Source organism: Strongylocentrotus purpuratus, unplaced genomic scaffold (genome assembly GCF_000002235.5).
Source record: "Strongylocentrotus purpuratus isolate Spur 01 unplaced genomic scaffold, Spur_5.0 spur5_scaffold_4, whole genome shotgun sequence".
In the NCBI taxonomy this organism is placed as follows: Eukaryota; Metazoa; Echinodermata; class Echinoidea; order Camarodonta; family Strongylocentrotidae; genus Strongylocentrotus; species Strongylocentrotus purpuratus.
Genome location: NW_022145610.1, coordinates 21015507 through 21043272, shown reverse-complemented (window position 1 = coordinate 21043272; position 27766 = coordinate 21015507). Strand labels below are relative to the sequence as shown.

General features: G+C 37.3%; 1 protein-coding gene across 1 annotated transcript in view; it reads left to right on the top strand.

Annotated features, from left to right (window-relative positions):
* The first annotated feature begins 2214 nt into the window (after positions 1-2214).
* Positions 2215-27766, top strand: part of LOC100889252 (tyrosine-protein kinase receptor Tie-2-like) — a 30255-nt gene continuing 4703 nt past the window's right edge. The window contains exons 1-7 of the mRNA XM_030997225.1: positions 2215-2218; positions 10920-11237; positions 16615-16887; positions 18947-19081; positions 19746-19910; positions 26803-27096; positions 27384-27689. Coding sequence (XP_030853085.1) covers positions 2215-2218; positions 10920-11237; positions 16615-16887; positions 18947-19081; positions 19746-19910; positions 26803-27096; positions 27384-27689 — 1495 coding nt within the window. The remainder of the gene's footprint in view (positions 2219-10919; positions 11238-16614; positions 16888-18946; positions 19082-19745; positions 19911-26802; positions 27097-27383; positions 27690-27766) is intronic.

The window sequence follows — 27766 nt, the reverse complement described above, 5'->3', positions numbered from 1 at the left end:
GGACACTCAGATTTTAGTTCCCCCCCCCCCCCCCATACAAAACGGATTGACGTCCCTGGGTATAGATTGACGCCAAAATGTACGAGAGAGGCATAAAGCAAGAATAATGTACAGTTTCTCAGCACGAAATGGGCATCGCCATTTTCTTGATGACGTGACGTACTATATAAAGCCCCCCCCCCCCCCCAATTCAGTGCATATGCGTGTACCCAGAGAGTTTGGGAACACGCATGGTATTCTTCCGTTCACGGAGTTGGGGGGGGGTGAAGTCGAAATCTAGTTAATGTATTCAAATGTATGGATGCTTCATTCCGAGGTATATTTGGTAATGAAGCATTTCATTCACCTGCTATTATACTCTGTACTACAATTTGTCCCTATTTTCACGAAGTGACGGTAGTGAATAAAAATCGCATACACTTTGCGTTACGATTTTCCTCACTACCGTCACTTCGTGAAAACAGGGACGAATTGCCAGACCACAAATTGCATAAATAGGTTGGTGATCTTCTGTGGCGAAGGTTTTTCATAAATGAAATAGATTTGTCAACTACTATATTTAAGTATTCTAAAAATGAGTTAGTTACAATTGTTCCCCTGTATATATATATATATATATATTCACCAAATATAATGTTTATCTTCTCAGCTATGATTGTAGGCATCACATCTTACAAAGAATGTCTTAATATATGTACATCTCTTGTATATTTTCGTATAAAGGAATATTGTACAGCGAAGGGCAAGAATACATTTCATTTATTAGAATATCTAAGACTTTGCAACGCCATAGCTTAATGCAAAGTATTTGACATACTTTTGTCAGAGTATTTTCAAATTTTATCTATTTCATATCTAACAAGACAGCAACTCAAAAATAATGCTAGTATTCCTTTTGACAAATTATTTTATAATTTTTTTCTTAGAGGTCTACACTCTGACTGAGGAAAGCATCTCCAATAGGACATTAAAGATTTAACAATCCTATACTGTAACCTATCATAAATACCCGGCCACAGAAACTATATAATTACACAATCGAAAGACTGTAACATACACAGAGCACACACGAACAACAACAAAATATTCAGCCTGCATATTTATAACGGCGTTTAAAAGAATTAAGTGATGGGCAGATGTTTAGTGCAGGAGGGAAGTTGCCCCATAGAGAAGGACCTTTAACAAATATTGAGTTATGGGAAATCAAAGTTCTGACTTGAGGTAAATGATAATTGGATGAATTACCAGTATTTTGTTAATGTATTGTTTAATTAGGAAAAAACCTAGACGTGGCGTATCCAAACTTTGGCCTCAGGATGGGGGGGGGGGTCAAAACATTTCTAACTGTGATTCATATACCCTCAGTAAAGAATGTCCTGGTTTGCGTTACCAGGGGGGGGGGGCGTCACCCCATAATGACTTAACTGAGGAAGAAAGAGTTAGTCTGTTGACCAACAGCATGCCTACACTTCATGTGTAATAATAATTGGATGAATTACGAGTATTTTGTTAATGTATTGTTGAATTAGGAAAAAACCTAGACGTGGCGTATCCAAACCTTGGCCTCAGGATGGGGGGGGGGGGGCGAAACATTTCCAACTGTGATTCATATACCTTCAGTAAGGAATGTCCTGGTTTGCGTTACCAGGGGGGCGTCACCCCATAATGACTTAACTAAGGAAGAAAGAGTTAGTCTGTTGACCAACAGCATGCCTACACTTCATGCATTTCTTTGCTTACAGTGACTCGTTACCAGCTTTCTACAATGCTTTTTCCTGGTGGTAAACCTGTCAGGAGGGGCGAATTGCCCCTTGCCCCACTTTCATATATACGCTAGTAAACATCTCCAACTCCTGCTCACCCCGGAAATGAGTAAGGATGTACAGTGTATCAGAATTGAAATGAAAGTGAATAAAAAAAAAATGTTTTTTGTTTTTTTTTGGCCTTATCCGAAGAAACATCTATCATGAGGAAGGATGTCGATCATAGACAATGGGGAACTATAAGGTTATAATTGCTAATATAGGTTTTCCCGGCCAATTTCGTCAAAGCAGCAATTCTTTTAATTAACATGCATTCATGTTCGAGCAAATTTTCTTCACTCGTTGCTCCCCTGTTTCATTTTTTAAACTTGTTGCATTCAATTTCGTTTCGAGTCACCGAACTTTCTAAACATGCACATTCAAATCAAAGCTTGGTTCAGTCAATTCGAAGATGCGTAAGGGTCATTCAATTTCGCCAATGTTGAGTGGGAGGAGAATTCTATGGCGAATTGCGATTTCATTTTCGTCTATGGGCAACCTCTTTCGCAATCGGGTCATTCAAATTAAAATTAGACCTCGTAATCATAGTATGAGGCTCGATGTTAATTCAGATATTCAGTATTTCATGTTCAGTTATTTATTCTTTTTCTCTATAATCTTTTCTGACATGATTTTACATTATACAATCTTCTCATTTGTCTGATATATTTATATTGCATTTTATGTTTTCTGTTTCTTTCGACAAAATTTATTTTTTTTCAAACATCTCTTTATTCATAGCTTCATATTTTTCATTATAAATGCCTTAGGGTTATTTTTTAAGTGGTTTGTTTTGATCAGTCTTGATAGAGTAGGTGATTTTTCTTTCTTTTCATTTAACATCTTTTTCTTTATTCACCATTGTATTTGTTTCCATCATGTCCATGTCTATTAAACCTGAACTCTACCTCTGTCCAAGATCTGTTTATATATAGCTTGTGCTTAGAAGAGAAGTCACAAATTGTGCACCTTTTCTGGGGACAGTTACCTGTGTAATGACAGAATGAATACGCATGTCATTCCACCAAGTAAACTTTGCATAAAATTATTCAAACAGAAGTATATTAAGTGACAAATTAACATCAAATAAAAAGCAATACACGAATGCAGGGGCGGCCGAACGACTTCCAAAGTGGGGGGCACCAACAAAAAAGGGCACTTTCTCGAAAAAAGGGGCACCTATAGTGGGAAATCTCGAAGCGAAAATATACAATTTGTTAGACATTGGTATATACCCCTACATTGTGATTACATTATCAGGGATGATTTCAATATTTGTTTCTCTTCATACATATATATCGCTTAAGCATCATACTTTACAGTTGGGTGTGATGTCTGAATGTGCATTTACGAGCGAGCGAAGCGAGCGAGAAAAATTTTAAAGATCTGTAAGGTCGCAGTGCGAAAAATTACATCTTATAAAGAGGAAAAAAGCCAATCGTGATGGGGTTATAAGCACATTCTCATAACGGAAGACTGAAAAGACCTTTGATAAGTAACATAATTATATCATCTTTAAATGCGAGCGAGTGCAGCGAGCGAACTTTGGGGGAAATTGCTCTTAGTCGCTTTAAATAAGGGGCACGTTTAATGATTACATGAAAAGGGGACAATTATCGAAAGGGATAAGATACTTATTAGAAAAGAAAAGGAGCACGTGTCAAAGTACAAAGCATAATTATAAGAGGTGAAAATGAGGCATTTTTTTCACCTGAAAAGAGGCACTCACCAGTGATGAAAAAGAGGCGTTTACGAAAATGGGAAATAGGCATTTGTTGACGGAAAAGGGGGCACCCATCAGATTTTGATAGGGGCATTTATAAGAGGTGAAAAGGGGATAGGTCCCTTATTAGAAAGTAAAAGGGGCACGTATCATTATTAATAGGGGAATTATCAGAGTTGAAAAGGGGCACTGACCAGATATGAAAAGGGGCACTTATAATAAAGGAAAATGTGCATTTGTTGAATGAAAAGGGGGCACCGTTCAGATTTTTAAAAGGGGCAGTTATGAGAAGGGGAAGGAGCTCTTTCTTTTAAATGGGAGCACTTATCATAAGGAAAAGGGGCACTTATTAGAAAGGGAAAGGGGTAGTTATGAGAAGGGGAGGGAGCTCTCTCTTTTTTTATGGGGGTACTTATCATAAGGAAAAAGGGCACTTGTTAGAAATAAGAGGGGCACATGTTAAAATGAAAGGTGTGATCATCCGAGTTTTAAAAATGGGTAGTTATTAAAAGGAGAAGTGGCACTTCTAACAAAGGAAAAAAGGAGAAGTTGTCAAAGTAAAAGGAGCACCTCTCAGTTTTGAATAGGGCAATTATCAGAGGTGAAGGGGGCACTTATTAAAAGTGAAAAGGGGCACTTCTCGTACCTGAAAAGAGGCACTTTTTAGAGATTAAAAACTTATTCAAGATAATTTCAAGATTTATGAGAATGGAAAATGGACATTTATTGCAAAGGAAAATGGGAACATGTCGAAGGAAAAGGGGCGCGTGTCAAAAATAAAAAGGGGACTCGTCAGAGGTGAAAAGGGGGAAGGGGCACTTTTACTAAGTAATAGGGGCACTTTTGGGATATCTGAAAAATTGGGGGGGCACTGTGCCCCCCCCCCCCCCGGGGAGGGCCGCCTCTGCACAAATGTCACATGTGTATGTCTAATCACGATATTGAATGCACGAAGACATATCACCGTCTGTCCGGTGCGAATTCGAATGCTCTTTGCACGCTTTTCTAAATTGAATGCTCGTTTTGCACGTCTTCGTGACAAGAGTATGAAATCGCATGCTACTAAACCAAATTGAATGACGCAATTAGCTTTTTTGAATGTTGATCTACATAGTCATTCAATTTCGCACGAAATTGAATGAACGTAACGTTAATTCGGATGCTAAGTTTACGAAGTTGGGCGGGAAAACCTATATTTTACCTGATGTGATTTTCATAAATCCTTTTTTCTTTCATAGCTTTCCCTTTTTTTCTTCTTCTGGGTAATCAGGAATTTTTTTGGGAGTTAAATCGTGATATCATCAACCATGGAGAATGGCGCTCAAAATACACGGGGGCGGTGGGCGATTCGCCCCCGTGAGCTCCATAATCGCCCCCGTCAGGTTGCTCACGGGGGCGATCGCAAAATTAAAAATCGCCCCCGTGGAATTATAAAATAAAGATTATCTTTTCTGATATAACTTTAACACAATATTGAGTATTAATTTTCAAACCTTAAACCAATGAAATGGAACTTAGATGGCGCTTTCTCTACCATCTCTACGAGTATTCCCGATACAAACAACGGAAGCTCGCGGTGCGGCCGTCAGGACAGTGGCTTTACTGCGCTGGTAGTACCGGTGTGCACGCTGACGCCCAATATCTGCTGGAGCTGGAGATCGACAATCGCGCAAGGACTGAAACATGGAGAAGTTTTTCGTTGTGAAAGTTTGAATCCTCTGAAATCTGGTGATTCTTAAAGACCAGCAAATAATGTAACCCGACCAGTAAATCAATGTTGAGAAGAAGAAGAAGGCATAAGATGTTGCAGGGGCGGATCTAGGCGGTTTAGAGGGTTTACCCCCCCCCCCCTCCCCCTTGGGCTGCCAAGGAAAGATGTGATGTGCACAGAAAAATGCTATCATGTGTCCAGACCTACACAGTATTAGTAGATGTCAGTAGATGCCAGGAAAACATCACTAACGGGGGTTCAAAAAATTACCAACAAATCGCCTCGCCGCTTCGCAGCTCGTGGACGATGATCCGCATGTTAGTAAATGCCAGGAAAACACCACTTACGGGGGTTCAAAATAGCAACAACAAAAATCGCCTCGCCGCTGCGCGGCTCGTGGACGATGCTCCACATCGTATTTGGGGTACCCCACCCCTCCCCCCCACCCTTAGCAAAAAGCTTGATCCGCCCCTGTGTTTTGGAAGGATATGGTAAAGACTAAAAGTAAAGAAAGAATGTAAATAAGTCAATAACAGCTATGTAACAAGTAAATTTCTAAGAGGAAAAATACTGACTTAGATAAATGATAATGATAAAATACCAAGGAATTTCACGGGTACCAATTCAATGGAAATTTGTATTAAAATAAGAGCCCCCGTTAACACGAAAAGCGCCCCCGTGAGAAGACTCACGGGGGCTCTTTTTTTTTGGAAGAGCCCCCGTGGGCAAAAAATTAATTTGAGCCCTGATGGAGACCCAGTTCTGTTTGTATATAGCTATTTTGAAATCTGTGTATTGATTATATTAAAGTTGTATGTACATCGTCTTAAAGGTAATTCAAAGTTTTGGTATGGGGTCATGAATTTGGTTCAAATGAACATATTGGAAGCATATGCGATCCTACAATATTCAGTGATCGTTGTCGCGGTTGAAATCGAGTCTAAAGTTATAAAATTGTAAATTATAAACTCTTTGTGTTGTAAAGCTCCCTCTCAAGGTCAATATATTAATTAAGTTTTAAAACTACATTTCTTTACTAAAATTGACCGATCAGCTATTCCCGTTAGGAAATTATATATCACAAACTACATATTCTGAGATCTTCATGGTTGCAGCTTCCATTGTACGGCCGTAGGCGCTATTTGAAATTTATCAAAATTTACCGGGAGCACCGGTAAATTTTATATATTCAATTTTTCTCAAAAGCGGAAGTGTTTAAGAGGCTAAATTTTCTAGTGCTTATAATACATCCACTGGGGCATCCAAATATATCAAAATTGTAAAGAATCACTGTCCACCCAATTTTCAAAATTTCCCAAAACTTTGTATTACCTTTAATGGAGATGGCTGAATGAATGAATAACGTATGAAACTAAATTGGCCTAATCCGAAGAAACATCTATCATGAGGAAGGATGTCGATCATAGACAATGAGGAACTATAAGGTTCTTATTGCCAATATTTTGCCTGATGTGATTTTCATAAATCCTTTTTTCTTTTATAGCTTTTCCTTTTTTTTTTTTTTTCTTCTGGGTAATCAGGAACTTTTTTGGGAGGTAAATCGTGATATCATCTACCATGTGGACCCAGTTCTGTTTGTATATAGCTATTTTGAAATCTGTGTATTGATTATATTAAGGTTTTATGTACATCGTCTTAATGGAAATGGCTGAATGAATGAATAACATATGATTTGAGATAAAACGCTCTTTCATATGATGTATAATAATTTACTATTCATAGATGATTTTAAAAATAATAAGCAATTTTCTAGGTGTAATTTTTTTTTGACTCACACGGTAGTATTGCAAAATCATTAATGTCCTATTGGAGCTGCTATCATCAGTCAGAGTATAGACCTTTATAGACCAGACCAAAGAATCAGACCAAAACAAAAAATCCACATCTGGCGACTTATTGGTGGTTTTGTTTACTTTTATACTGGGAGTTTAAAAAATACACTTTTGATCATTATAAGTTGAAGGCCGTTTCAGTCTGAAATGTGCACATTGTTGAAGGGTGTTAACATTTGTTTGGAATATGTTTTGGGACATTATTTTCATCTAAGTATCTTTTCAGAAGTTGCTCTCAGTCGTTTGATCAGAATTTCACTATTTGACAAACAGAAAGCCGAAATATCTTTGTGTGTCAGTACTTAATTGAGAAGAAAACAGTAGCCCTATGAGTTGCGCCTGACTTCGAGAGCTCCTCTTGTACACAATTAGAGAAATGAATTATTAATGACACTCAATGGAAAAAGGTTTTCGGACGGAAACGACCCGTATGATAATTGTTTTGATTATATACAAATTTACTATATCCACTTTTTGTTCAAAACTCAAAATCTGATATCAAATACATTTTGAAAAAAATATCAGAACAAATTATAAGAAAGCTACTCGACTTAATTTTGTATTCCAGTGCCCCCACTTTTTCAAGTACCCCCAAAGTGCCCCTTTAACTTCGTAAGAAGTGTCCCTTTTTTAATAGGAAAAGTGCCTCTATTACTTTGTAAAAGCGACCCTTCCCCTTTTCACCCCTGATAAATGCCCCTTTTATATTGAGACATGCCCTTTTCCTTTCGACAATTTCCACTTTTCTTTGCAATAAGTGTCCATTTTCCATTCTCATAAGTGCCCTTTTTAATCTCTGGTAAGTGGCCCTTTTCAGGTACCAGAAATGCCCCCTTTCACTTTTGATAAGTGACCCCTTCATCTCTGATAATTGCCATATTCAAATCTGAGAGGTGCCTCCTTTTCCTTTGTAAGAAGTGCCCCTTTCCCATTTAATAACTACCCCTTTTTAACTCGGATAAGAGCACCTTTTTTCTTCACATGTGCCCCTTCTCCTTTCTAATAAGTGCCCCTTTTCCCGATGATAAGTCCCCCCATTAAAGAAAGGAGAACTCCGTCTCATAAATGCCCCCTTTTCACCTATCAATAGTGTCCACTATTATCCTCATAAGATCCCTTTTCATATTTTGTAAATGACCCTTTTCAGGTACGCGAAAATTACTACTTTTCACTTCAGATTGGTGCCCACTTCACCTCCGATAATTGCCCCTTTTCAAATCTGAGAGATGCTCGTTTTACCTTGAAAAATTCCCCTTTCCCTCCTGATAAGTGCTCTTTCATCTCTGATGAGTATCCCTTTTCCTTTCTAATAATGCACTTTTCCTTCTTATAAGTGTCACTTCCCCCTTCTCATAAAAACCCCTTTCTCCTTCGATAGATGCCCGGCTATGCCCGGTGCCGCTTTTTTTTCAACAAATGCACATATCCTTTAACATATGTGCCCCTTTTTTATTTTCATGAGTGCCCCTTTTCATATCTGGTTAGTGCCCCTATTGAGATGCGATAAGTGCCCCTTTTCATCTCTGATAATTTCCTTTTTAACAATTTAATTTGCCCCTTTCTTATCTGATAAGGGACCTAGACCCTTTTCATAAATTCCCCCGCTATCAAAATATAATGGGTGCCCTTTTTCCTTCGACAAATGTCCATTTCCTATTCTCATAAATGCCCTTTTTCATCCCTGGTGATTGCATTTTTTCGGATGTAAGATGCCCCTAATTTAAAGCAACTAAGAGCAATTTCCCCCCTTAGCTCGCTCGCTCGCATTTATAGATGATATAATTATGTTACTTATTACAGTTTTCAGTCTTCTGTTATGAGAATGTGCTGATACCACCATCAGGATTGGGTATTTCTTTTTTTATAAGATGTAATTTTTCGCACTGCGACCTTACAGATCTTTAAAATTTTTCTCGCTCGCTTCGCTCGCTCGTAAATGCACATTCAGACCATCTCACCAAACTGCAAAGTATGATGCTTAAGCAATATCTTGCATTATGTATAAAGAGAAACAAATATTGAAATCATCCCTTATAATGTAAGCACAATGTAGGGGTATATACCAATGTTTATAAAATGGTATATTTTCTCCTTGAGAATTCCCTTTGTAGGTGCCCTTCCCCCAAAGTGCCCTTTGTTGTTGCCCCCCCCCCCCCACTTTGCAATTCGCTCCAACGACCCTGCGTTCTACCAAGATGCAAAGTGTTAATGTACATTATAGTTGCCTATTGTACATGCAAAAGTACCTTGGTTTTGTCGAATATAATGGGAACGATATTTGAAAATACTTCTATTAATTATCATAAGAAAACTTTTGACGTACTTTTCCCTCAGCGATCGTGCTACAAGGTTATGATCAACGTCGATTGTGTTGGGGGGGGGGTAGTTACAGTATGTGCATTTTTTTCCTTGATAGAAACAAACAAAATGTGTAATGCTTGAAGGGACAAAATCTCGGTCCTTATACACAGTTAATTTCCTATTCGGAAGTATCTTGATGGCGAGAGAAATGCTTGTTAAATGTGAGATGTCTGTTTGCTTGCTTCCACTTGTGATGTATTCGGAGGTGTCCCCATTTTTACTTATTTTATTTATCAGGGTATTCGTGAAAATGATTAGACTACTTGCTCAGGTGCTACACCCCTTGCATTAAGTATAAACCTACTATAACTAGACGCATGATAAAACTGGGTTTTGACCTTTGCATTAAAGGTAATACAAAGTTTTGGGAAATTTAGAAAATTGGGTGGATAGTGATTCTTTACAATTTTGATATATTTGGATGCCCCTGTGGATGAATTATAAGCACTAAAAAATTTAGCACCTAAAACACTTCTGCTTTAGAGAAAAATTGAATATAAAAATTTACCGCTGCTCCCGGTAAATTTTGATAAATTTCAAGTAGCGCCTACGGCCGTACAATGGTAGCTGCGACCATGAAAATCTCAGAGTGTTATTGTGATATCTAATTTCCAAACGGGGATAGCCAATCGATCGATTTTAGTCAAGAAAAATTGTTTTATAGCATAATTAATATTTTGACCTTGAGAGGGAGCTATACAACATAAAGAGTTTATTATTTACAATTTCATGACTTTAGACTCGATTTCAACCGTGACAACGATCACTGAATATTGTAGGAGCGCATATGCTTCCAATATGTTCATTTGAACCAAATTCATGACCCCATACCAAAACTTTGATTTACCTTTACCTTTTATTACCTTTTTTGTAAATATCCCATACTACTGATGTAGGTTATGCAATTAAAAAATAATTGGTAAACTAGTGGTGGATAGGAATTCCATGAATGGTGTGAGCATTGAAAACGGTAGCCTACTAGTCGTGGTATACAGGAGTGCATTGAGCAACTTGCTTGGTGAATCTGTTCACGCGTTATGGAAATAAACATATTTTCAGTTCGTATTTGAAACGTTAGTTTTCCCGAAGGGGCATGCCCTCACATTCATTGCTTCTCAATAGGCCATCGATTGATTTAGAGTTAGATTATTCTACAGTTATGTTATTGTTTAAGTGATTGCATATAGTACATAAAGGTTACTTGAGGGTTTGAATAAAATGAAAATGAGTATAGACTTACGGATAACAACTGAATTATTCATACCCATTGTAATTTTGTTTCCATAACTCAAGAATGAGAATTGGTTCAATTAGGGCCTTTGTTATATACTTTTTGATGTAAGCTGTAATATGTTACATTCTTAAGAAACATAGTTTTTTCCATACTTAAGAAATTGCAAAACTTGGTATGGGTATGAATAATTTCGTATACTGTAAACAAAACATTATATTCTATTTTGGTATTCCAGGTGAGGTTATTCATATCACAGTGTTGACCCGCTCATACACCAATGTAGATACATCTTCATTTGTGGAGTATCAATGTTGGCGCAGTGAACCAGATAGAGATGCTTTACTATCATTTGGTCGATCAGCACCAATAACAACAAACAGATCACCACCAGAAGATAAGCAATACCCAAGTAACGGATTTTTATACGTCAGACTGGTCACATTCCCCACAGGAGATGGATGGGATAGAGATGGTTTCGGTCCTTTCCACTGTGAGGCTTCTAAACCTGATCGAGATGTTACAAGGGTTACTACATTTTTCCAACGAAGTGATGGTAAGATTGTAGAGTCTAATTAGATTTTTTGTTTTTTGTATATCTATTTAATTTCCAGGAACATGTATAAACGAAATAGAAATGACAAACACAGAACATATAACATGAAAAAGTAACAAGACAGTGGAAATGCCACCAGCGGACGCCTAAGGATTACCTCAAAAATTTCGATTCTGTCATGAGGTTCTCCACGTCCGCTGGTCTTACATGTGACTAGAATTAAGAAGTAACGGTAAAAATAACAGATTTCTAGTACATCCATCAAGCATAATAACTCACAGAAACGTAAAGAAATGTATAGAAAGATGGAATGTATGTTGAATTTTTTGGCATGAAAAACAACAACAATCCTTTACGGCATGTGAACAAACACAAAGCGCAACAACAATATTCATACATTTTTTTTAATAATAATGATACATTTATATAGCGCAGCTTTTATACAAAATATGTTCAGCTGCGCTGGTACAGAGCTCCTTTTTTTAACTAAATTCTACAAAACAGGATCTCTCAATTGACAAAGTATGTTTTTTTATTTGGATTTGAAGACATTGAGAGATGAAGTGCTTCATAATTGGCAAGCTATTCCATAGTTTGGGGCAGTACTAGCGAAAGCACGGTCCCCGAGAGCTACTTTAGTTTTGCCATGGGGAATCTGGAACAATAATATATCTGTGGGACTGCGCAGGTTAAGATTGTGTGACTAGACTTTGATTTGAAGCAGTTCTGTTATGTATCTAAGAGCTTGACCACTCAATGATTTATAAACAAATAACAACATTTTGAATGATATTCTTTGACGGACTGGCAACCAGTGGAGCTCTCTCTCAGAAGAGGTGCGGTTGAAGTGAATGTTGACCGACGATAGACAAGTCTTGCACATGCGTTTATGGCCTAAATAAATTGAGATAATTAAATCAAATCAATCTCTATCACTTATCTGCTTATATAAAACAGGAATATATATTCAATTTAAGGACAATGTAACATGCTCAGTGAAGTCCTTCATTTTAGAATTAACATTTATCTCGATGAACTGAGTTTTGAGTACATATTTTCATTATAATTTGACAGGTAAATTGAGAGTAGAAGTAAAAGTAGAAATATGTATAAGCAAGTAAGGTTCAACACAGTCCAATTCCATAAATATTACATTATGTTTAACTTGATAATGTTATGAGACCAATACCAATCATGAACGGCATGAGAAAAAAACTAGACTTTAATTCGTCACTTTGACAAATTAGGTGGTCTGTCTTCAATTCTTATGATCAGTGAAAAGTCAAAAAGAAAGAAAAAAGTGAGAACAAAAATTGTTGGAGACGCCCGGACTCGACCCAGGGATCTCGAGGTCGGAAGTCAAGTGCGTTACCGATATACCAAAACATTACCCATAGCGATTACATGTGAACGGAAAATGGAATTATCAACTCCCACTTTGCAAGTAAAATATGAGCATGATCCCGGTATCTGATCGAAAATACAGGGCACATTTGTGATAGTTCATTGTCTCAGCTACAACATATTCAAAGCTCAGCGAAAACAAAGCTAAAACGACGGCGATATTGCTCGCGAAAGACGGGAATATAGAATCCAGTTTTGCGAAAAAGTCATGTCCTTCAGATAATACACGCAAAATGTGAAAAATTGCTATGCCTCCTTTAATCGCAAAAAATACGCCATGATGCTATTGTAAAAATGAAAAATTGTGGCAATTTTTTTGTTGAGAAATGTCTCAGCTAGAACATACCAAAATTTGGAAGAAAATCGATCAATATTTACAGAGATACAATCAATTTTCCAAAAATATGCTGACGTCATAATAGGCAAATTTAAATTTTGAGTTCGGAGGCCATTATGATGACGTCATGAGTTAATTGAGTTAATTGAGGGTCAAATGAGACATGAAATCATATTTCCGACTCATAATCTATCCATTCTGAAGAGTTACAATAAATTTTGTATAGGCATGTTTTGCCCGTGTATTGTGGATAAAGATAGGGCAGGTCCGTGCGTGCTGTCAACTTTGACGGACGCTCATTGCGTTATTACTGGTCAGAAAAAAAGCTAACAAGGTATCAAAATGCTTGGAAAAATGTGCCAAATATGATGACGTTTCTATGGCGTTTCTATGTTGCAAAATGACATTACGCGCGAAAACGCGCGCGCAAAATTTTAAAATGCTTAAAATGACCTGATTCGTACTCACGTTTAGGCACACTATCCTACTTGTAGCTACTTGCTCCCTCTATATAGAAAACTTCCCCAATCCGTTCCTGTTGATCCCCCATGATCCTCTTTTTCTTATGTTAAAGGTGAAATTCAAAGAAGATCACAAATATTTCAACTAATATATCACTAGAAACTGGTAAGCTAACAGATGGCCATCGGACAAGTTTTAGATCATTACATATCGGGTGATTTATAAAAATACAAATACAACCACCTCCATAGCAGCTGGGATATACGAGAGATTCGCCGGGAAAATAACGATGTTTTAATGAAGTCACTATATGGACCAACACCGCCCAAGCAGACGACATCCCATAGAGAATGAACATAATTGCAAAGCTATTATTTCTCAAATTATAATGAGTTTAGTATATACATATATATGTAATGGCATGTCAAACCATTCAAAGGGGGATATGACCTGATTCTGATAACTAAAATCTCTTGCTTGTAAATACACAGGATAGGGGTTAATTAACAATCAAAGAAACCAGACTTTCAAATTAAAACCCCCCGGAATGATATTAAGGACGGCATTTGTTCCCTCTTGAAACGCCGAACTTACCTCAGTGTGTGCAGCTGAATATACAATGGCGTCTTATTTTGTTTACAAGCGACAGATTCCTTTATTTTTGTATCGCTGCATTTTTCATCAAAATAAAACCATGCGCGGGGTTTAGAGTGAGGCAATGGATTATACATTTAGCCTGACGGTAGTGAAGTAAGAGAAAGAACTCGAGAAAAGATGAAAACACAGGCACTGAAAATGTGTAAGATGTCATGGGACATCGTCTGCTTGTGCAAGTCATGTCCATACTGTGATCTCACACATTTCAGTAGCGTTCGGAGAGCTCTTCAGGTGCTATGCCGGGGCTGTATTAAAGCGTTTTGTAATTTATAATAATCACTGCTTCGAATGTTTCCAAGCATTGAATTTTGATAACGTTGTCGAATCAAAGTTTCAACTTTGCAATAATGAAAATAAAGTTAGTATTTAAAATCAATGAATATCTACTTTAAATGAGAGCTGAGTTTAATAATGAGATAGCCACCTGTCACATTGACCTCGCTGGCTCGCTGGGTCGTATAATCCCTTCTAGCTGAAGTAGTAAAGCCTGCCTTTAAACGTAATACAAAGTTTTGGTATGGGGTCATGAATTTGGTTCAAATGAACATATTTTGGAAGCGTATGCGATCCTACAATATTCAGTGATCGTTGTCGCGCTAAAAATCGAGTTTCAAGTTATGAAATTGTAAATAATAAACTCTTTATGATGTATAGCTCCCTCTCAAGGTCAAAAAATTAATTAAGCTATAAAAAATGTTTTTGACTAAAATCGACCAATTAGCTGTTCCTGTTTGGAAATTATATACCACAACTACATATTCTGAGATTTTCATGGTCGCAGCTACCATCGTACGGCCGTAGGCGCTATTTGAAATTTATCAAAATTTACCGGGAGCACCGGTAAATTTTTATATTCAATTTTTCTCAAAAGCAGAAGTGTTTTAGGGGCTACATTTTTTAGTGCTTATAATACATCCGCAGGGGCATCCAAATATATCAAAATTGTAAAGAATCACTATCCATCCAATTTTCAAAATTTCCCAACATTTTGTATTACCTATAAGTGATTATGAACATTTTTAAATTTTGACGCGCACGTCATGACCATTATTTGACGTTTGATGACGTGACCTGTTGACCCTTGACCTTAAGTATATGTGATATGAATATGAATGACCTTTGATGACGCATCATGAAGATATGATGGATAATGTGATTTCACAAATTGGCGCCTGAATGACGTCATGAAGACTTGATGACCTTGAAAATGATCCTGTCACGTCTCATGACAATGACCTATGACCGTGCCAAAATTAAAAGAAATTGACTAAACCGATCTTGAGTTATCTTGTGAACAAAAAAGTGAAGAAATAAATAAAAAGAAAGAATAAAGGAAGAAAGAAAATTCTGACGAAAACAATAGGTGATCTGTCGTAGACGACAGACCACCTAATAAATAAATCCAGGGAGCCGATACTTCAACAGTACATCAGATTATTGTTTCAAAACAGATATGTAACATTAAGTAGCGCATTCAAACATGGTGATATAGAGGAACCTAGGAAAGGCATAAAAGCATGACAATTTCAGAGCATTTGATCTTGCAAGTTGATGATTGAAGAAGAGACTATGGGAGCGTCTTGAACTGGGAATGGGAAGAGCATAATCTGGTACATTATAAAAAAAAAAATACGGATGCATTTTACAACAAAAGACACTGTCAAATAAATGAGACGAGTATAAAAGGGGGGTAAATCTAGCTTCTCCAGATGTTGTTCGTAAGTAAGAGTGTTAGAAATGTGGTATGGAAACAAGAAAGAGAAAATCGTCTTTGAATAGCCTCAAGAGCAGAAATATGGTTCTTTAGGTGTGGCAGCCAAACTGGGATGTTGAGGAACCCTAAATGTCATACTGGATCATTCAAAAATGTACCCAAAAACAAAACCAGTTGGTAGCGATCTGACAAGAATGACTGAATCCATCCAAGAGTTTCTTGATTTATTATATAGGACTCCCTAACTTATTTTTAAAGATGTATTCGTCAAATGTAGATTACACAGTCACGATGTACTGTAACAGCAGAGGTTGGGTATCTTGAGCTATATGAACTGTTTGCTGTTATGCGAGATTTCTTTGGATATAGTTCATTTATAATCCGCATTAAAAACGAGGATCAGGAGCGAGAGTACTCCAATAAAATGGCTCCGCTTATGACGCTTACGTACTTGTTACAGATGAATGCTTGAGAATGGCTTTATTACAAAGGCTTGAGATTTGACATAAATAATGAGAATGAATCTAGAGATTATAGAGGAGGATTTTGTTAGGAAATTTGAGACTTAAATAACACCAAATAATTGAGTAAATGAGTTGAGCCTAAAATTATCTCAATTATGTTGATGCTGTTTATGTACATTCGAATGATCTCAACTTGTAATTGAAATATATCAACAGTAAACTAATTCGATGCAGAGTCTCATAAAAGCATACGGTTTCCTTTGGTGAGTAAACAGCTACACGTGACCTGTATAGGCTACATGAAATGCATTAAATTCATATCATTATCTCTTTTAACAGCTAAATTCATATCAAGAAATGGATTGTTTACAAAGACAGTTAATGTTAATGACACCGGAGTGAGGATCAGCATGACTACGCGTCATAATGCTGATGCGAGTGACAACGTAATTACTTGGATGAAAGATGGAAGTGAGGTTCTGACATTTGATGGGCAGACTCAGATCAGCTTCCCAAACCCGATCCAGACATCAGACCAAGGAATCTATGAGATCTACTATGATAACGAGAGGAATCAAAATAGAGGTGGACTATACAGACTCATCGTCAGAGGTACATGTATAAGTTTATTCGTGCTTTACTGAGACTGGGCTTCTTGAGAGGGGTCATTTGTTCTCTGAGATAAAATTGTTTGGTATGATGCATGCAAAAAAAGTTTTGCTTCATATTGTGCCCCAAAATATTAATTTCATATTGGTTGGATTATGTAAGTCACATGATGATAATCTTTTCATATCCATTTATATTTTTTAATATTATTAAAGAATAAATGAATGTGAACATTTATGAATAGCGTTAGTTTAGAGCATTCTGGTACATAATGACCAAGTCTGATCTCTTGGGATGACACATTTCCGTAAGATGGACAGCTTGTTCCCGTTTGCAAATTTAATTTCAACTGATGTATAAAACTTCAAATAATGAAGTCCAGGGTTTAGCATGTCATAATCTTTGATGTGATTTGTACAGAGGGGTAGTTTAAAATTGCTTGTGAATATATTTGGAATGTAAGTGAGCCAATGAATTACACTCAGGCGCGGATCCAGAAGGCCGAGCGGTCCTTGCCCCCCCCCCCCCCGCAAAAAAGGAGGAAAAGAGAGAGAGAAAGAGAGAAGGGAAAGAGGAGAGAAAGGGATAGAAAGAAAAGGAAGTAGAAAAGAAAAGGGGGAAGAAGGAGACAGGGGGCCGGAAGGGCCTTGCCTCCCAACTGTTACCCCCCCCCCCCCCCCCATGAAAAAATAAGAGAGAAGGAAGGAAAGGGAAAGAAAAGAGGAAAAGAAGAGATAAAGGGAAGGAAAAAAGAGGAAGGATAAAAGAAAAGAAGGGGGATATCAGTTGCAATTTTCCCACCAACTAGTTGTAGTTCGGGGGGGCAAAAGGCCCTTGCCTCCGTCAAAAAAAAGGGGGAAGGAAGGGAAAGAGAAAGAGGAGAGCTAAAAGGGAACAAAAAGAGGAAGAAGAAAAAAAAAGGGTGAACAGAAGAAGAGAACAGTTACGATTAATCCCGCCAACAACGTGTGGATCGGGGGGCTGAAAGGCCCTTGCCTCCCCCCCCCCCCCCCCATCAAACCTAAAACAGAGAGAAGGAAGGGAATGGAAAGAAAAAAAGGAGAGAAAGGGAAAAATAAAAAAGAGAAAGAAGAAAGGTAGGGAGAGATCAGTTGCGATTTTTCCCGCCAACAAGGTGTAGATTGGGGGCCACTGGCCTACTGATGGGGGGCTGGGGGACAGATGCCCCCAAATAAAATTCAAACTTTGTTTATTTCAAATTCGATACCGGTGATTTACAAATGTTGCTGAAATGACATAATTTTCCGAAATTTTTCCTCAATCTGTGGTAAATTATACTTTTTATGCGTTTGTTGGAAAATGGCAAATTCCTAAAAAAAAAAAAAGAATGGTGGCCTGCCTTTGTGTCAAAATGAGGTGTCAAAATGTGCTCATCTGACCGTGATTAAATGCATAAAAACCCCTGAGCTTCCGGGGGCTCTGCCCCTGGATCCCACCTAGGGCCCTAAGGCAGACCCCTGGATGCTAATCTGGCGGTAATTTAATGCCTAAAACCCCTAAGTGTCCGGGGGCTCCGCCCCTGGACCCCACACCAATTTGTGTCCTGTCAGTGCCACAAATAAGTTATCAACTTCATCTGACGGTTATTAAATGCCTATACCCCCTGAGCTTCTGGGGGCTCTACCCCACGCCAATTCACGCTACGCTCTACCTGATCGTAAATACCACCCCACCTACTTAGAGAAGTGTTTAGCGGGGCCTGCATGTAAGAGTGGGGTGATGCGGATTGTTTGTGTCTACCCCCCCCCCCCCCCCCTCCCCTTGTCCCCAAATGTTTTTTTTTACTAATTTCGCCTCTGCCGGTGTCACCATTACGTTATAATATTTGGCTCGCATAATTTCAAATTTGCCCCCCCCCCCCCCGCCGCCTCAGAAATCCTGGATCCGCGCCTGATAACACTATAGTTCCACGTTGAAAATTTAAATTCTAGAACTCTAATGTTAAACCAACTTTTCAATTATCTACTCTATTTTTGCTAATGTAATCTTTAGTGAAATGTATTTAAGATAATTATTTTTCACTCTCCCTATCTCATATTAGAATGCCCTGCTGGTAAGTGGGGTCCCCCTGAGTGTGACGGTATCTGTGATAAATGCTACAATGGCGGAGTCTGTGATGACAAGTCTGGTCTATGTATCTGTCCTAACAACTTCAAGGGACCGAATTGTTTAGAAAGTAAGTAGGCCAGCAGAACTTCATGTGGAATGATGTTAATTTAAATCTCTTAATAGATGAATAGAGGGAGATATTTATTGATTTATTCCATTGGAAATGAACAAAGTAATGTACATCTATTTTACATGTTCATTTCAAATATTCTTTTACCTGCCGAGAGGACAGAGAAATCAGAATAGCATTATACATCATGTCTTTTGAAATTTTAATATGTGTACTTGTAAATCTTCATTTTACCAGGAATCGTTTACAAGAGTAATATTGGTATATCATTTATAATTCTGTTAATAATGTATTATCTCTCATGTATTATTAATAGTCTGTTATATAAACTTAAATGACTTTGTAAATACTTTGTAAAGTGACCTTCTCTGCCAGAGCTACTGGTCATTATACATGTTGTTATACACTGCACATCAAGTAAATCAATACAAAAAAATTAATGACAAATAATATACAGCAGGGGAAAAGAATTGCTTTTGTTTCTTATTCATTAATACTATATGAAATGTCTAAATAATATCTAAATAAATATTTCAACAACAGTAATTGTTAACATCGACGAACTTTGCTATACATGGTATTGGAGGGTTTCATTCATGTGTAGTAAAAACTATTGGTTCGAAAGATCATTAGACAACAATGCAACTATTTTTTTCTTCAGTTTGTAGAACTTTTGGTGGAAATCGATTTGGATTGAACTGCGAGTTCCGATGTGAATTTAGCTCTGCTCCTACCATCACACGATGTCATGGGTTTCTTTTTTGCCTTCCTGATCCTTACGGATGTTCATGTGACGTCGGTGCCCGTGGTCTTGCATGTAACACACGTGAGTATTCTGATAGTCAATTAATTGTGATCAAATTCTGATAGTGAAAATATCTACAAGGCCAAAAAGTAATCATATGTCTAGCTCCCATTCTCAAACAATTCTAGTTTTGTTTTTGTTTGACTATCCAAAGCACAAACCATAAAGTGATTAGGTTCAAAAGTGAGGTTAGGCGCAACTCAGTGGAGAAAATAAGGAGGAGAAGAAGAAGAATGAGAAGAAGAAGAGGAAGAAAAAGAAGAAGAAGAAGAAGAAGAAGAAGGAAAAGAAAAGAAAGGAGGAAGAGAAGGAGAGAAATTAAAAAGAATAATTTATTGTTACGTGTCAAATATTTCTTTTTAATGAATGTATATATCTGTATATCCTGATGTTTTATTTTGAATTCTATTACAGTATGTACTGATGGTACATATGGTCCAGGATGTTCACAGACATGTCACTGCACAGTAGGGTCATCATGTGCTATCTATAGTGGAATATGTACAGGTGGTTGTCAGACTGGCTGGTCCGGGGACAACTGTCAAAGTAAGTCATGGTCAGCAATGATATGACATAAATGCTTTCCTACAATAAGATAAATCAGAATGTTACATGTGCACTGTAATTTTGTGTAATTTTTGTTATTTTGTTATTTGTTTACCCCGTTGCCTACGTGACCCGGATGGCTCCTGTAGTATACATGTTTGGAATAAGATAATTCAGTAGACAATGGTTAAAATTAACTTGAAGCTATTCTGTTTTTAAGAATCCCTCTGAAGCTGATTATTGGGGACAACTCATCCCATGTATTCCATTTTTTTTAGTAGAAGTAGTAGAAGTAGACGAGTGGACGACTTTCTTCGATAACTCGTTTAACACCGGGCTAATCTGCCACAATGTCCAATTCATGTTTATTAATAGACGAGGAAATTTCTCTAAAAAAAGACACGAATTTATTTAGTGAAGTCACTGTAAATTCAAGAATATGTGTAATAATTGAAATCAACAGTGCACAATTTTTTTTTTTAATGATTATGTATAAGGCAACAATCTAGTTGTAATGAGCTAATATTATTTGCTAGTAGTATTCGTAAATTGTTATTTCTAAAAATATTATTTTAATCATCCTCAGTTCCAGATGAATGCGACGACGGCTACTTTGGATCTCAATGCACTATTAAATGTCGTTGCTTAAATGATGAACCATGTGATAAAGATACTGGAGAGTGCCCTGAACAGAAGTGTGCTCTAGGATATAAAGTGCGCAGTGGCCAGATCGCATGTGAAGGTGAAATACTATTTTTCAATAAATGATGTTGAATTTTCTATATCAACTCCTATTCATTTATCTCCAGATTCCATGCAATGTTCCATCAAGCACGGTTGAGTTTGCATGATAAACCAGAATGTGTTTACGTACACATGTATGTACACTCAGAAAGACGTGTATGTTTATCAGTTATATCAACCTAATTTTTGTACATAGTGCTGTGATAGAAAAAATACATTTATGTGCACGTATAATCCGGAAGAGGATTCTAGTTTACAAATATTGACTGCTTTGAGGAGCAAGGTTGAAACTATTGCCCAATGTGATCTTACAACTTACTGTACTCTGCCTCGAGACACAGCTACAGTTGAGTTGATTAAACTATAACCTCTAAAATCAGCAGCCATTATGTGTTAAACGATACTTATACACCTGCAATAATTGTTCCCTGTCATGATCATCCTACACTCACCAAGTTCTTAGCTTCAATCATTGACCCAACAGTGACCTGACCCTAACCCTAAACATCACCCGAAACCCAATTGCATCCCGAACCCTAACGCGTACCTTTGATGAAATAAAGCCCGGACTTGTCCCATGAGCAAACGTCTGGTCTCCTTAGAATACATCTTAAGCCATCACATACGAATCCCCAGTGGTATTTTGTAGTAGAGAGAGAGAGAGCTGTATCCTAATTGTGACAAAAGTCACAGAGAGTTGCAGCCAGCATGGTGAGCTGTCCACCTCAAAATAGTAAATAAGAGGACAGCAGATCTACAGGTGGTCCCAGAACAGCTAGCCGTAACATATTTCTGATAGTCCTGGACTTTTTTCTTTTATTTTGTATTTATTTTGTTTATTTCGTTTTATTTCAACAGGGTAGCCCCATCAGTAGTTAAGATACGAATATACTTGGGGGCCCTTCATAACATAAAATACATATAAAGACATACATATACATGAAAACATCATTACATGGCGTATAGTAAACATGATACTAAGAATACAGATAAAAATTTGTAAAGTGTAAACTCAGCAAGTCAAAACAAATCAACAAAGACATACATAAACAAATTTGGAAAACAAATCCTTATATCGTAGTAAAAGAGTGTCTAAACATAATGTATACATAATTTGTAGTTTGTATGATAATAATTGTGAGAAATACCGTAATCTGTAATTGGTAAGTACTATATATTCAAGTTTTTGACAGGCACCCCATTTGCGTGTTTTGGGTTTTGTTTACGTCTTTCTCAAATAACTTGTGCAAAAAGACTGCTTGGTTTGAGCATTTCGTACTTCACTAGGGAGGTTGTTGCAGATAATTGCACCTTCACAAGAAAAGGCCCTTCCACCATTTTCAGTTCTAATTTTTGGGATGACTAACCCACGAGTATCAGATATTCAAGTGCTGTAACGATGTGTTGTTGCAGACTGAGTAAACATATCTTGAAGATATGAGGGGGAATTACCGTACACAATATCAAACATAAGTTTACATTTCTGGAATCGCTTACGTTTTTCCATGTTCATCCACTTCAGTTTTGAGAACATTTCTGAACTTGGGGTAAGTACCTCTGTTTATGCAACTTAATCAGTGTATCCCGAAGACCTTGATTACAATTTGACCATGAGGTGCAACAATAGTCAAAATATGGTAATACCAGAGCATTTGCTAATAACTTGGCAATGTCTATCGTTAGATATTTTCTGACACGTCTTAAGTCAATAAGTCAATTACAACAGGACATGTACCAAAAGGCTTGAAAAAAGCAAGGGTGATTCCAATTTATAAGACTGGTGATATGTCCACTCCCGGTAATTACAGACCAATTTCGGTATTATCTGTTGTGAGCAAGATTCTAGAGAAAGCTGTGCATTTTCAACTATGTGGTTTTCTAAACAAAAATGAAATATTGTATCCTAATCAGTCAGGCTTTCGTCCTCTTCACTCTACTGCAACAGCTCTAATGAAAATTGTAAACCAGTGGGCTTTGAATTTAGATAACAATAAGTTAAAGGTGTTGCTTTCATTGATTTGAGGAAAGCATTTGACACTGTCGATCACGATATTCTGTTACATAAATTGACAGCCATTGGATGTTCTGATACTAGTATTTAGTGGTTTGTATCATATCTGTCCAACCGAGAACAGATGGTTTGTTTCAAAGGGGCTACTTCGAGTTCCTCAAAAGTTATGATGGGAGTCCCACAAGGTTCGATTCTAGGGCCACTCCTTTTTTCTATCTACATAAATAGTTTACCCAAATGTATTCATGATGGCATTGTTGATATGTATGCTGACGACACAACTCTAACAGTCAGCGGGAGTAATGTCACAGAGGTAGAACAAAAGCTAACCAAAGGTATGGAAAACATATTTTCATGGGTAACGACAAACCGTCTAGTTCTTAATGCAGATAAGACAAATGTGATGCTTATTGGACCACGATCAGTTCTTAACGGAGTAAAGGATTTTTCTGTCACACTAAACGGCAGCTGTTTGAAAAGAGTAAAAGTGCCAAAATGCCTTGGTGTCATGATTGACGAGGAGTTACGTTGGACGGAGCATGTGGAAAAAGTTATTAAAACTGCTCAAAGAAATATCAGTGTAATTAAGCGAGCCAAAAGTTATGTTCCAACAAGATCTCTAAAACTTCTGGATAATGCCATCGTTCCTCGGTGTGGTCTGAGCGATTTCAAAGACAAACGATTAAATTACAAAAGGTTCAAAAACGAGCTGCACGTGTAGTGCTGGGAGAAGGATTTGAAGTATCTTCAAATGATATGTTTAGTCGCTTAGGATGGATGCCTATTCAGACACGTTTCCAGTTTGGACGTGCAGTGATGATGTATAAATCAATGCATGACATGGCACCAACATACTTAAAACAAGATTTACATCATGTTAGTTCACTACATGATCACAACACAAGACATGCTGTAAGGGATGCATTGTGTGTACCCAAATTTAGGATGGACACTTATAAAAAATAGTCCTCTAATTTCTGGAATTAGAGTATGGAACCAACTTAAAAGTCCTGTCAAAATGTCACCTACTTTGAACAGTTTTAAACACGCTCTAAAAGCCCTGTTATCTGTAAATGATGTGTAAGTGAACTTTTGGTGGTTTCGTGCGAAGGTAACCGTTTTTTTTCTTCCTATTTGCAAAATTATGAAATTTGGTTGACATGGTTATCGTTATATCATGTATTCATACATGTAATGTATCCATTTTCCATCTTATAAACAACCTAAGTGTATTAGTTAAAGAGCAATTGAATGTAAATATGTATATAACAATTTTGGTATCCCGTGCGTTAAGCTATATCAGATTATTAAATGAACGTTTTTTTAAATTGTATTTAATTTGACAATTCCATTCACCTATTTATTGTAAATGATCAAGGATGATTCTTGAATGATCAGTTATTTCAAGGGGATTCCAATTAATTTGTATTTTACCTGTTTATATGCTTGTGTATTTATCTTTTTTGTTTTTGATGCTGTTATTTGTTTGTATTGTTACCAAACAGGGCCTCATGGAAGACCACCAAATTGGTGATATGTGCCACCCTGTATAAATATCAGAAATAAATAAATAAATAACTAAATAAAAAATAGTGCCAACCTTGAAGAATTTTTGCTGGAAGTATACTTAATGTGTTCATTCCAGTTAAGATGTTGGGTCAACCACACCCCAAGATATTTAACATTTTTTACATGTCTAATTTGCAGGCCATCTTTACTTCTTAACCACCTTTACTTCTTAGTTACACATACTGACAAAGACATGAGCCAGAGGAAAATCTCCTCATTTATACGATTAAAATGATTTGATTTTTGCGTTTACAACCCTATTTCCAGTAGATCTCAGCCGAAGTTATATTCGGCTTTTGTGTTCAGGTGTAATCATTGACCATTGACCAAGTGTTTCCAATATACTCAACCTTTGTTTTATGTTTTTCAGAGTGTGAAGCGGGTACCTTTGGTTTAGATTGTCTTCAGCAATGTCATTGTGCTCCACAGGCCTGTGAGAAGAAGAGAGGTCTTTGCAATGGACAATGCCTTGATATCTGGATTGAACCGTACTGCAGTCAAAGTAATTATACCCAGCACTTTGTATTCTGGTTTTTCTTCTTGTTCAGCTGAAAATGGTTCAGATTATAAGCAACCTCAGAGTGTATATGGAACTATGTGTGTATGTATTTCATTTTGTTTAGCTGTAATTCACAATCTTGCTCAATAATCTTGTAGACTATGCTGTTCACACCGCAATGAGATAGCGCGGTCTATCGTAGCACCCCTTTTTTTCTAGCGCGCGCTAGACCGCGCTATCTCTCGTGGACCACCCCCAAGAGGTGCTCCAGTGGCACGCCGTTTTGGTTCGCCGTGGCTCACTGTTGGGCGGACCGAAACGACGTTGTACCTTCCAAACCGCAGAGATAGCGCGGTCTAGCGCGCGCTATCTCTGCCGGTGTGAACAGCCTCTAAGGTCTTGTACTTCAGTATAAGCTATCGAAGAGGTATCGTGGTCGAGTAGATATGTCACCGGACTGTTGATCACACAGTCTACGCCTCGGTTCGAGTCCCGCCGCGGCACTAGTGTCCTTTGACAAGACATTAATCTACATTTGCCACACTCGACCAAGGTGAGGTAAATGGGTACCTGATAGGATTATTCCTTGAAATGCACTGTGCGCTGATAACGGCTGCCGGAGCTAAAGCTAGGGCAATAATTTCCAAAGCTATTTGGAAGCGCACAGGGACGTTATAATGTGATATGCGCTATACAAGAACGGAATATAATCTAATTTATTTGTATAACACCATGTACATCAGTACCAGGCGGATACCGGTACTCTATAAGATGATAATTATGATAATGATAATTATTAGTCTTATTCGTTTGTTTTTGTTGCAGACACTTGTGCACATAAGTATACAAACTCTTTTGTATCGTTTCTCTTGATGCAAATGTTTATTACAATATATTTTATTTATGTAATTTCTCCTACACTATACATGCAGTAAGTGGAAGTTTAATGTAAACAATAACAAAAACCTTTTTTCGTCCAAATGATTATCTGTTATTGGTTAATCTTTGTTGTTAATCAAGTGGAAAGACATCATGATGAATAATAGTGAGTGGTTTTTTAAGTAGATCAATGATTTGCTTGCCAGGAGTATGGCATCAAGCAATAAGATTTTGAACAAAATAATCATATTAAAATCATCCTTGTTTAGGTACACCTGCATGTTCATGTACGAGTGTATTACATATTTCTTATGTTCTTGCTTAGTTCTTGATAGTAATATTAATATTATGACTGACTGGTTTGCAATCTCATGCTGCTCTTGACATGTAAAGTTGAATATGATTATTGTATTTTGGCTTGGTTTGTGACAGGAATATAAACATTTAAGTAATTTGTCATTCTTTCTAATACAAACAAAACCATTCTTTAATTTTTGAGTATCATGATTGGTTAATGTTCTACAAAGTGATTGTCATATGTATTGTAAGTTAATTACATACAGCAAGCAAATTCTGAATGAAATAATTGGTCTAGAGTCTGCCTAACTGTTGTATGTGGATGTGTATTTAGTTAATATATCAAAGCTTTATTTGGATATTGACAGGAATATCAAGATTGGTTCCAGTGAGAGTGAACCCATATCAACCATCTAGCTTCACATGTTATGTTGAGGGTACCCCACTTCCCCGTAAATCCTCGGTTGATTTGTATCGACGTACTGGAAGCACCGTAAACAGGACAGGAATCACCAGGAGATCAAGCACTGTCTCAGGGTCAGAACGAGCTGTTGTCTTTGATGTTGATAGTGTGTATCCACAGGAATATGGGGGATACGTTTGCATTCTATATGTTGAAAATGAAGGCTACCCCATTACGGCTTATACCAGCGCAACATATGGTGAGCAAACTGCGTGACATCGCTTTTCTCCACTGTACTTCTGTGAGATACGTGTGTAATAGAAAGCAGGAATTCACTATCTTTAAATGCAGAATCATTTTCAGTCACATTGTCTGCATACTGGGTTACAGGGGATCGAATCAGTTATATATTTTTTTCGTGTACTTCGGTAAATTTTATTTTCATATTTACTTGATGAAAGAAACTTAGATTATATGTGTGTCATTGATTTTGACAGTTATTTCAATCGATTTTATTATTATTTATGTCTCTTTTCTGTTTGTCAGATCTGCCAGTCATAGAGAAAGCACCAGTGATAGTGAGCACCACGTCAACTACAGTAGGTCTTCGATGGAATGCATGGTCTGCAGAAGATGACAAAGGTGATCCTCCTCTGGTAGGATATGATGTCTTTGTAAAGAAGGATGGTGTCTGGGTAACGGATCAGAGAGTAGACCAACTCACAACATCAGCCATCGTTAGTAACCTGATACCCGACACCGATTACAGGTTTCGTGTAGCAGCAGTGAGGGAAGGAACAGGTGGAACAGGACCTTTTTCTCAGAGGAACAACACAATAACTCGCTGTAAAAGTAAGTTATGTTCAGAAGATAAATGCTCGAATCTGCCAAGGGTTTGTCATGGCTTCGAGTGTAGAATAATTTCTTTT